This window comes from Brassica napus, chromosome A2 (assembly GCF_020379485.1).
Source record: "Brassica napus cultivar Da-Ae chromosome A2, Da-Ae, whole genome shotgun sequence".
Taxonomy (NCBI): Eukaryota; Viridiplantae; Streptophyta; class Magnoliopsida; order Brassicales; family Brassicaceae; genus Brassica; species Brassica napus.
In genome coordinates this window covers 11,175,125-11,188,450 of record NC_063435.1, presented here as the reverse complement: position 1 = coordinate 11,188,450, position 13,326 = coordinate 11,175,125, and the positions used below count along the sequence as shown (strand labels likewise).

The following is a 13,326-nucleotide window of genomic DNA, read 5'->3' as shown; positions in this document are numbered from 1 at the left end:
TACTTGTCTAGCATGAGTGTCTTGATCTTGAAATTTCTCAAAAATTTTAATAATATTCCAAACATGATCAAACTTCCAACCTGATTTGTATTTTGGATCTTCCATTAGCATCACTTTGGCTAGATTAAACTGTAAAATATTTTAAGATAATGATTATTTATTCAAATAAAACATGAAAAAATTACAAGTAATATATTGTCATATACAATATCATCATTTGAAGCACCACTTGGACACCTACTTTTGCATTGTCGGATGCATGCATGTAATTTTTTTTGTTGCTTTTACGATAAATTAGATAGATGCAAAGCCTTGGTGAGATTAATAATCCCTGTATATTAATTGAAAATCATTTAAAAAGTTGGAACTTATATTTTGTACTAATTACAAAAGAGACTTATAATGTGTCACTTAGTTAGGATGTCAATTTGGCTTACGTGACAGCATAAGAATCAATTGAATAATTTGTAGGTACAAAATTCAATTGATAAGGGACATTATATTATTCCAAAATATAAAAACGTGTATTATTTCCTTTAATACAAGCTACGATGTTACCTAATATGATTAACATATATATATATAACAATTAATGATTATGAATAATAAAGATTTATAACAATTTTTATACATTTCTTCATTTTTGTTTAATTTTATATTATTAAAAGAAATTAAACAATCACATTAACCATATAATAAAAAATTTAGAATTTTTCTTATATGTTATATTTAATTTTTTTTAAACGCCTTTAAATTGCAAAAATGTTAAAAATCCTATTGAAAATTTTGTGATCAATGGATTAATTTCTTTTGTTATAACAAGATACAATGATCATAAAATTGTATGAATATAAATTTTTATTTAATAGATATTCATATTATATATTTTTTTTAAATTAAACTATGTACCATTTAAAATACAAAATATGTTAATTTTGAAATTTGCATTGAAAGAGTATTGAAACCTTAATATTTTAATTTTGAAATTTGCATCGAAAAGTATAACATCAAAACATTTGGGATTACTGGTTTAAATTTTTTGTTGCATCAAATATACAAATGTTAATAAAACTAAATGAATAGGAAGTCTCAATAATAAATATATATATATATATTAAAATATACTATATATTTATGTCAATATCATTGAAATATTATTATATACCATATAAAATAATTATTTTGATTTATATACCATAAATATATTGTAAATAAACAAGAGGTATTATGTTGATTTAAGTGATTACTTTAATCTCCTATATATTAATTCAGAAACAATTCAGCATGTGTAAGATTTTAATAATTAATATTGTTCGAAATCCTTACAAGAGATCGATACAACTAAGATTTACTTAGAAGCTATTGAAATCACCTACCGAGAACATGAATTACACAACAAATTTTCTTTCCTAAACCTAACCCCATTCTATTCGTCACAACACCGACAAAGAATATTTAAAAATGTCGATTGATAATCCAAATGGTAACTTTTTTAAGTTCAACCTATTGTTTTCTTTAAATGGACCTAAAACAATTTTTAATGATTATCTAAATTGGCCACATACATAGTAAAATGTATTTTGGTTTAAAAATTATTGCATACCCAAAAATCAATATGAACCATCATCATTTTCGTTTAAAATTTTGTCACAATAAAAATATAGAGTTGGGCAAAATATCTGAGTCCAAAAACAAACCAAAACCGATCCAAAAAATAGTACTAACTTTAACCAAAATTGGTTAGATATCCGAATGGTTTCAAAAATTTGGTATCCAAATACACGAAACCGAACCCGATCCGAACCGAAATATTTCGGGTATCTGAATATATCTGAACCAGATTTATATATGTAAATATAATAATTATTTTTAAATTTATCTAAAAGAATATACAAAATATAAAAGATGTTTTTAAGTTGTCCAAAATGCTTGGAAATACAAATAGTTATAAGTACATGTTTTCACACAAAAAAGTACATGTTTAAAATAGCTAATCAATACTTAAAATATTTATTGATTTTCCATCTAAATATTAAGGTAAACTAGTTTTAATGTTAAGTTTAAGTATTTTTGACATACATTATTCAAATTCATATGTTATATATTATTTTTATTTTTAGATTTTGAAAATTTTAACGATATATGAACTTTCATTTTTGAAAAAATTGAAATATGTTATCTAAACCCTAACCTGAACAAGATCCGTAAAGATCCGAACCAAACTAAATCCACAAAAATCTAAACCGAACTGAACCAAATGGTACTCGAATATCTACCTATGATTAAATGTAAAAAAGTTATTGACATCAAAATGTATATTGTTTATACTATTTAAGTACTATATATTTTAAAAAATTCACTCCGTTACAGAGCGGATATTATCATCTAGTTCTTATATACACGGGATAAGATAAATTATTCTAGTGAGAAAGTTTATGTTATAACTTCAATTCGGTGGTTGTTAATACTAATCCACTCACCATATTAAATTGTTCTTTTTTTGTTGATAAAGACGTCACTGGTGAGCGGTGATTCATGTAATCAGTCTCCTCGCCAACCTATTTGCCTTCTTTTTGAAAAACATTATTCACACATGAAAGAAAAAAGATTTTCGTTTTTTGGGGTGGCGGTAGCTTAGTTATCACTGAACACTTTTTCCATACAAGCTAAAATCACGCGAGATACTAAGTTTGAAGTGATTTATACTAAAATGACAAATTTACTGTTATTCAAATGTGGATTTAAAAAAATACTTTAAAATTTAGTGCTATTAAACTTATCATTTCATAAAAAAACTCTGAAATCAACTGTTTTTGAACAAAATTTAAGTTAGAGATTTTAGAGTACTTTAAGTGTTTCTAGAGTGTTTGAGGAGAGTTCCTTAGTTATAAAAATAAAAATCCAAATCTCATTATTTTAGATGAGAATCTAGAATGTTTTAACAAAAATTACATCAAATTCTCCAATTCTCTTACAATCATCTACAAACTCATTAAAAGTCATATCACTTCAAATTACAAATTCGATATACCCCCTAAAAGGGTTTCAGCTACCAAGTCCATCATCAATGTATTTTTATCATTAATATTTGGGGTTTCGTATCTTATGCCATTACTTAGGATTCTTATTTATCATAGGATTCATTTCTCCAGTTTTTTCTAACTTATCAAATATATTACGATCACTCTATAACATTAGGATATATAACGGGCAAGATTGGTAAACAAAAAAAAGTAACGGGCCAGCTTGTATCTATTTAGTTCATCTAGGAGGTTACTATTTCTTACTAATTAAGTATCAAGATAATTGATTTGTATTAGACCAAAGAAAAAGATAATTGCTTTGTGTAGACTATATGGTATCACGGTATTTCCTCCTAAATGCAGTTAACCAAATGAACTTCATTCAAATTTTCATTTACTAATAAAGTAATTGATTTATCATAATATTACAAATAGTGTAGCATATACTCTCAAAATATTAATTATTTTTTTCTTTTTTTTGGCAACCAATTATATTTTTCAATATTGCATTCGATATTATTGCGTTTGACTTGATAAAACAGTAAAATACCAAAAACAATTACTGGAAGTGTGGGGTTATATAAGTACATGATGTTTAATAGACATGTCGTATACTCTGTTATTTCTTCTTCTGTGTTCAGTCAGATTGTGACTTGTAATGAAAGACTTAGGGGGCTTATTGAACTAGGGATTTGAGAAATATTTAAGGGTTTTAGATCTGGTGGGATTTGGTGGGTTTTTAAAGATTTTGATGTAGACTTTATGGGGAATTTGGTACAATTCTAAAACAAAAACAAACAAAGAAGAGCAAATTAGCTTAATATACTGAAAAGAATGGGATACCATTGAATTGGGGGAAAATGGTAATGTTGGGAGGAAAAAAATTGAAGGGAAATAGAGTATGAAATGCAAATATGGGGGAAGTTGTGTGTAGGGAGTACAAATATTAGACAATTTTGAATTTTTTTTTTTTTTAATATTTCAAAACACCATTCAGAACGAATGGCTTAACATCTGATCATTTAATTACTTCAACTAAAACGTGAGCAACTGGTTATTTCTCATCAACAAAGAATCAATTTTATAGAGGCCAACATATACAATAAACCTAAATTACGTGTCAATAGGAAAGTTAGCTTATAATTTTTATTTGTATCCGTAACAAGACATCTTATATATTAAAACAGAAGTCACAACCTTGATTCATGTGTGATTTTTTAAAAAAATGGACCTAATAGACCTATACATAGAAATTCATACTATATTTTAATTCAGACTAATAATAAATATAATTTTTAAAATATTTTAATCATAGTATCTTTTGATATCTTTTCATTTTAAATATAAATATATTTATTTTAAAATTCTAACAAATCTGTTTAAAAAGATTTTTACAAGATCTTCATTTTTGAAATTATACTTAAATATTTTCACTAATTTCGAAATTAGTTTAAAATATTATTATACATTAATATATTCAGTTATATAAAATGAAAAATAAAAAAATCTATAATATTTTAGTTATTATATAATCATAATCAATTATATTAAATTAAAATTATTATATTGAGCTAAATATAATAAAATTGTATTAAATTTATATATTTATATATTTTACTTTCGTAATTATAAAATATTTATGTTCAAAAATAAAATCTAATATGTTGGTAAGATGGGTTAACATTATCAAACTATATAATACATGTATAAAAATTAACATGTATTTCTTTAAAGTTAATAATATAAAATATTTGTAACTACTTTAATCATAATATATTTTCATTTTAAATATAATATATATTTATATATTATATTTTAAAAATTCTAATAAATCTGTGTAATATTTAAACAATAACTTAATGTATTTTAAGTTATCGTTTAGAAATAAAAATAAATAAATTATATCCTATTTTATCTACTTTTATAGTCATGATCATGTTAAAATATAATTATTAGACTAAAATAAATATGATAAATTTATATTCAATTGATAAATTTATAAATTTTATTTTCATAAATATAAACTATTTATTTAAAATATAATATGATGATAGAACGACTTAAAATTAACAAACTATATAATACATGTATAAAAATTAACATATCTTACACTTTTATAGATACAATAATAAATTATCTAAAATGAATAAGCATAAAAATATTGGTAAAAAAGAAATCCAGTTTTGAAATACGTGTCAGAATTTAGCATAAATTAAATACAAAATATTTTTTAAATATATTTTCTCATGAATATATTAATTTGCTTAATAACTAAATGCAAATACAATAAGATAAATATATAATAAGAAGTGGCAAATACATAAGGTTTAAACAATTAATTAATTATAACATGTAAATTATAAAATTATTGTATTTGAAATAGTTATATAAATATTTAAGTATATGATTAACATTAAAAATATATACCACTTATGTTCTAAAACAATAATTTATGTATAGAAAAGTGAAAACAAACACCCGTGCGGTTGCACGGGTCAAAATCTAGTTCTTCTTTAATTTTGATTCACATTCCTTTTGCCCCAAACTCATCCATTTTCATTGCATGCAGAGAGTATATGGAAACAGAATTCCCATTAATAATGTCCCGGTGATTGTCAAATGTGTCTGATAAGGTTTTTAAAGACAGCATATTACTGTGAAATAATAGTGTTCTTATAAGGTGTTGAGAAACTAGTATAAAGAGGAAGGTCTTGTTTCGATGAGACTGTATATGGTGAGATGTTGCTATAGAACACACCGGAGTGGAGAAAGTTGACACTATCGAGTCATCAAGATAAATGGATTCTTTGGAAGAAGAAGGTTAGTGATTAGGAGGTGGTAAGAGGGAAGTAGCGTCGGGAGAGAGGTGGCATCGGGGAGGGATCGGAAAACAGGAGGTGGAGGGGAACGGAGGTGACACTTTCTATTGTTTCTTTCTCTCCAGACATGATAGAGTGAGCATTATAAGGCATAACGTAGAAGAAAAAGCTTAACTCGGCTTGCTCCTGACTGAGTTAGAAGCTGAAGTAATCTTATCCCAATCCTTTATAAACTCCAGTCCTAGAAGTTGCTCCACTAGATTTCTCCATACAACCCCCGTACAGCCACATTGGAAGTATAAGTGAGATATGGTCTCCTCTTCACCAGAACAGAGAACACAGTCCGAGTTCTGACCCATCCCCAATGCTTAGACCTATCTCCCGTGGAGAGACGGTTACGTACAGCCAGACAAGTGATAAACGAATACCTTGGGGGTTGCATTGGTGAACCACACTTCTCTGACTTAGCAATTTGCCAATCTGTACATTCATCAAACACACAAATCTAATAACTACATAAAACTAATCCTTGAGAGGCAAGCAAGTAATCCATCTATCAAACCTCTGTCACCGAAACTAGAGAAGTAAAGTAACCTACAACAACATAAACTACCGTAAACTATCAGATTCATGGAAATTACTGGATTCATCAAACATTATGGTGTTTTTATATAATTGATTTATCATCATATAACATAGGACGATTCCATTGTTCTAATTTTCAATTAGGGTTGATCACTTTTTGGTTTTAATCGAAGAGGATGAAGTAACTATTTTTTTTTTGAAATACCATCTCATTAGGTGGTATTTTTTTATGACTAAATTTTAACTGCAAATCATTTTTTAGATAATCCCAAATAACTTTTGATAAATATCATTGATGAAATTCCAGTTTTTCAATAAGGGAGGATTTTATGGGATTTGTATAAATGGCTAATCCAATAACCTTGAATTTATTGGAACTTTTATAAATACCAAATCCAATAAGAGAAGATTTGATTAAAAACTGAAATTCTTTCAAATACCTATTCCAATAAGCCCCCCTTAGATTGGTCAATAGTCAATGGCTCCTTCTACTCTTTTTGGCCTGTTTCCTGGTGGCAGGGCGCCCATGATTTAATTAAAAAAATTTGTAGTTTGGAGGTTTGAATTTTTTTTTACAGATTTGAAGTTCTCTCTATAAATATATTTATTTATTTTTAAAAAAAATTGAAATCTTAAAATGAATGTTTCATTTGACTTGGTCTAGGACCAGCCATGTTTGGTGGTCTGTAGTAGTCTACTACTAGTAGACTACTTATTGTAACCATGTAGCGATCCCGAGACAACCATTCTTCAGATTTTTCAAATAATAACAATTGGGCAGTTAAGAATATTTTTTGTATTTTTTTATTAGTACTGATTAATAGGTACACGCACAAATTGAAATCATATAATCCAAGTCCCAAAAAAAATCTATTAGAGCACATGTTTCATGTCTTCTTTTCTACCATATGTTGATTAAAACGCACAAGCTGAAAAGCATATTGTTTTTCTTCTTCCAATACTTTGATTAAAACGTAACTGAAAATATATTTTGATTAGCTAAACAATTTTTTTTATAAAAAAATTTCATTAATCTTCCGAAAGGGCATCATTACGGTTACATACAGACTAAGAATCAAGCAAAAACGATACCAACCATATGATTGATAGCTTTGAGTCATCGGACTACACAGCCAAGTTGTGGGCGCAACTCCAGATCCTTCCCTCATCACCATCGCACCAAATTAATCCGGTAAGGGAGCGAACGCATCCCACTTTCCTCTTCAAAGGTAACCGCAGTCTTGTAAGCGTGATATAGGACATAGCCAAGTCTCATACCTGATACTGGCAGGAACTTCAACACCATCGGAAGAAGACGGGCTGGAAAGCACGAAAACCTACCCTGTAGCTTCAGAACCTGCAAAAAGAGAAGGACAATGGTCTACCAAATCAACAAAGAGTCGCTCCGATATTGGGATGACCACATGTCCACGCAAGTCTCCTCGCCGAAAGAAGAACCAAAAGACACCGTTTGTTTAGACTAAAAAAAAGAATGAGATTAAAGATGCTCTAGATACCGAATTTGTATTGTGGAAGAAATAGAATCTCTGGATTCTAACCAAAAGATTGTTCATCTCAACAAAAAGACAATAAAGCATTAGTACACACACATGTATGTCTCGTAGTAAAACTCAAATGCAATAGAGAAAAAAATCATGTATCTTGAAGTTGAGCCATACCGCTTAGTTCAGTAGACGTTTCAGTATACTGGACTTCGTTTTTAGCTGGGCCTTTACTTAGCATCAGCCTTAAGTAAGCCTAAGAACTACTTGTAAGATTATTTTCGTTGTATGACGTATAAAGCTTAAAGCATGTATAAACCTCATCGCCAATAAACAAACAAACAAAACAATCTCACTTTTTTTCTTAATTGACCGTTGATTTCGAGTGTAAAATTAATTGGAAGTTCCCCGCTTAATTATGAACAGAAGAGATTATCTTACTTGTTAAAATCCTAGAAAGGTAAACCTACTGGTTCTTCCCGCGAAATTTGGTTAAATTTTGGTTTCTCTTTTGTTCCACGAGTGTTACAATGAGTCTATCTACGTAGTTTGTTATATATTGGCAAGATGAGATGTAATCAGTTGCATTAACTTGTTGTGAAATTGTGTCAGGTGGCTCAGGTATAGTGGTGCTCTTATGCTCATGTTCTTCACTACTTATTGTGTCTGCTCGTGTGTCTATGATAGCTCCAATTGTAGTTAGAACATAACTTCCTAAAATGACTTCTAGTTGTTTAGGTTCAGTTTTTAAATCGTGCCCCTGACAGTAATACTTACGGGGATCAGAATTCCTTTCCTTCAATGTTTACTGAAACATTTAAAAGTATTCCCACAGGTCGATCACTAATTACAGATTTTCTCGAGTCTTTTAGTGATTTGTGATCTGTATAAATCTCTAGAAACAATGGCTTTGGGTATATCTATATGTGTGACATGTGTTATTAGACCGTGATCACATTCACATGGTTCTCGTACAGTCGTACGATCTTTTAATCATTATGGTATTACATATTGATGTTTACGTTGACACTTAAAAGCTCGAAAGACAATGCATTTAATAGCTCATTTCATCTTGCATCTCGATATTATATTATTTCCATTTCGTACAGTTAGATGCTTACGAAAATAGTCCACAAAAATGTAATATTTCTCTAGACAAAACTTTTTAAAATCACTTTCTTATGTAATAGTCTTATTCAATCCGGTTAAACTAAATCAATTAAAACCGAACCGAAATAGAAAAAGTGATATGATTTGGTGATATCGAATAAACCAAAAAGATGTTACTTTTCAAAAACTGCACTATGAATATGATTCGATATATAAACCAAATAAACCAAAAATCTATTAATTAAAATATAGTAATATAGTTTTATGTAAACTATATAAGACAACTATCATATATATAGATATTTATTTTACTGATATGATCTTGATTATAATTTTGATTTTAATAAATTTAATATTTTTAAGTTCAATTTTGTTTTTAATTTTTTCATCAAATTAAATAAAATTTATTTTTATTGACAGAAATTTTCGATAAATTTTAGTTATTTAATAATATTATGATATATCAACTTTTCTTATGTATATTTTATAAGAGTCTTATGTATATTTTCCGTTGACTTCCGAGGCAAGCCATCCGTCAGGTCCTCTTCCGGGGGCTGGAGATCCTCTGGCTTCATCATTGGTAAGTACTTACCCTTTTTTTTCTCCAACGTCCTCAATGTTCCCGCCAAATTCTAAAAAATAAGAGAATATTCCGACAGGAGCGGAAGTGTCGGAGAAGTTCGCCTACTTTGGAGTAGCCTCGAATCTGATAACCTACTTCACGGCGCAGTTAGGGGAGTCAACGGCGGCTGCAGCCTCAAACGTCAACCTCTGGCTCGGGACGGCAGCTTTCTTGCCACTGATCTGGGGCTCTATAGCGGACTCATTTCTTGGTCGTTTCCGTACCATCCTCTTCACGTCCTCTCTCTATATCTTGGTACGTTACTAAAATTCTTCTTATTTTGTTACCTTAATAGTGCCTCAAATCTAGGATCTCAAGCTGGAACTAGAGATGAATATTCAATTCATTTATTGTCAATTGGTTTTAAACTAACGTTACTAAAATTCTTCTTATTTTGTTACCTTAATAGTGCCTCAAATCTAGGATCTCAAGCTGGAACTAGAGATGAATAGTCAATTCATTTATTGTCAATTGGTTTTAAATTAACTTTTCCTATACTTTGTATGATTTCTAACAGTATTTATTTTCTATAATCCTGAATTTAGGGACTTGGGCTGCTTACGTTTTCAGCAACGATTCCGTCTGCATGCAAAGATCAAGAAACACTTGTCTCGTGCGTTTCTCAGTTTAAAGTGACAGTATTCTTTTGTGCTCTCTATCTGATAGCACTAGGCGAAGGAGGCTTCAAGGCATGTCTTAGAGCTTTCGGAGCAGATCAGTTTGATGAACAAGACCCTATAGAGTCCAAAGCCAAGAGCTCATTCTTTAACTGGTTGTATTTTGCGATATCATTTGGCATATTGGCCACTAGGTTGGTCTCTAATTATGTCCAAGAGAATCTGAGTTGGGCTTTAGGGTTTGGGATTCCATGTGTTTCCATGATGATTTCTCTATTCTTCTTTTTACTTGGGACCAACACTTATCGCTTCAGCACTGGAGGAGAAGTAAGACAAGGACGAAAGCATAATAACCCTTTTGTAAGAATTGGCCGTGTTTTTGTTGCTGCTGCGAAAAATCGACGAGAGACTTCGTCAGAAACCCTTCTCCTTCTTCCTCACGAAGGTTCGAAGCAATACAGGTAATATTTTATTTACGTGTTTGGTTGTTAGTCAGTACGTTATATGTGGTTTTGCTTCTTTCCAAAATGAAAATAACGATTTAAATTATTTAATATTTTTGTTAACTGTGAACACTTAAATGAACAATTTTCAGAAAAAAATTAAAAAGTGTTCAGTTTTTAATGGAACTTGATTATTTAATATATTTTTTTTTGTAAATTGTAAATGTATAACCCAAAAAAAACAAAGTTTTAGCGTTAAGTGTTCACATTTATATTTTTACAAATTCTCAAGACAAAGTGTTCAAATTTTTATGGAATTTTTATAATAAGACTATCATAATTGTTAATTTTTTTATTTTACTATTAATTTTAGTTTTTTTTTAGCAACTGAGAAAATATATTTAAAATCTAGAATACTGAAAATACATTTATACTTTAATAAATATAATTTATATTTATATGAACTAAAGTTCAAAAAATTGTTATAAATGATAAATATAGTTATGGTCTTTTGGTATAAAATTGAATAAATATAAAATTTAAAATATATAAAACGAACCAAACCAGAGTAGATATTGTTTTAATATGATACGTAAATCTTATAAATTGAAATACTGAAATAAAAAAATTAATCCAAAACAAAAACCAAAATCCAAATTTAACTATAGTTTAGTAATTTATACTAATGCATAATATTTAGTCTAGTAGTTTATACTAATATCGCATCCTCTAAACATTATTTATGAAATGGGTTTTTAAATTTTTGCTTTTATATCATCACTACATTCATTTTGAAAGAAAAAAATGATGTCACAGCTTAGTCAAAAGATGGCATGGCATCTCTCTTATTATTTATGTGCAAATTTAATGATAAAGACTTTAATTTTTGGTAAAAAAGATAAAATAAGATAATTACAGAATATGGCTATATACTATAAACGTAAATTATATATATAATTATTATTAAAATCTTAAAATAATATAACTGTAAAAGTAAAAGTTTTATCAAAATGAACTTAGGATAAAAGAAGTAAGTACTTTTGTATAATTATTCATAGTTTCGTCAAAACTGATTATAAAAGTTTTAAACAAATAAACCATGACAATTTTGAGTAAAATTTAAAAATTTATGAATAGTCAAATATTTAAAGTATATTTGGATCCATGACTAACTGAATTCTTAATCCATTGAGATTATTTGAATTTAAATGTTATATAATAATTATGGTATGATGATTACTGATTTAGTGAGATAGATAAAATAAATAAGTTTTATTGATTTAACAAAAATTAAACAAAAAAATTATTTGTAAGTATAGTTTGAAATATATATATATATAGTAAAAAATTTCATTTTAATTTAATTTAACCTATACCAAAAATACATTAAATATTGTTAAATTAAACAGAAAAATAAATAATAAATAATTATTTTTTATTTTATTTGGTTCTTAAATTAATAGAACAAAAAAATTATTTGTGCATATGCCGCAAGACACTAACTAGCAAGACATTAGCTAGTATAGATTATTCATATGTATGCAGAAGTATTATGGTCTAATGGTTAAGATTTAAAGGTTTCTACATCTATGTATAGGGTTTATATTCCAAACGAGACAATTTTTACATCAAGAAATCTGAGTTTTAATTCCCGGAAAAAATGAATTATGCAGTAAATTGGAGAAAAATGTTTACAAGAGATCTTTCGCATGGCGCAAGGAGTGCCGTCAAAAATGGATCTCACAAGACGACATCTACCATGCAGTCAGTCGTGAATCTTCATAAGGTAAGTAAAATTATCAATATCGACTATGTAATGTTTCTCATAATTTGTAATAGCATAATAACCTGACAAAAAAAAAATTATTCACATAGTATATTGTTTTCCATGTGCCAAGAGGGACATGATGGCGGATGATGATAAATAATGGTGTCTTTAGAATCAATCTACATCTCAATCAGTATTATATATAGCGGTCCATCTTGTCTCATCCAATATTCATATATTATGTTTAGTCAACTAAAAATCATACAAAATAAATCTCCGGTTTTAATTCAGTTTTATAAATTGAGGATATATAATGTTGAAATTTAATTGAGAGATTTTCTTCCGACTGAAAAAATAGATGAGGAGGTTTATCACTAAAAATCGTTAATATTACTTATGCATTGTTTAAAATTGATTTATAAGCCTTTAAAACTAATCTATAAATTAGTATACATTACTTTATCATAAAAATGGTTTGTAAATCCTAAATTATAATTCTTAACACTACTTTAAACCTACTATAAGTTAGAAATGTTAAATTATTATTATATTTGGAAATATAAGAAAATTTGTGTCGTATATAACCTTTATCAAATATCAAATAGCTTAAAAGTTTTAAGTGATATAAGTCTTAAATAGTATCGAAGATAATTAATTCATAAAATCAATCTTCATACTTACGGTAGGAAGCTCTTCCTCTTTTCATATTATCATGATTTCTGACCTTCGGACCATGTTTACCTTCTACCCCAAAAAATAATGTAGAGTTATTCTTCTTTTCTTTTATTTCTGAACCAATACTATGTACTTTTTTCCTATTGATCAATAAAACAATAT

At 28.0% G+C, this 13,326-nt stretch overlaps 1 protein-coding gene across 1 annotated transcript; it reads left to right on the top strand.

The window, feature by feature from the left end:
* The first annotated feature begins 8,459 nt into the window (after nucleotides 1-8,459).
* Nucleotides 8,460-10,813, top strand: LOC125584187 (protein NRT1/ PTR FAMILY 5.12-like). Its single transcript, XM_048752253.1, has 5 exons — nucleotides 8,460-8,473; nucleotides 8,542-8,550; nucleotides 9,531-9,619; nucleotides 9,699-9,916; nucleotides 10,207-10,813. Exons 1-5 carry the CDS (start codon nucleotides 8,460-8,462, stop codon nucleotides 10,741-10,743), a joined length of 867 nt encoding a protein of 288 aa, XP_048608210.1. The 3' UTR covers nucleotides 10,744-10,813.
* The last annotated feature ends 2,513 nt before the right edge of the window (nucleotides 10,814-13,326 follow it).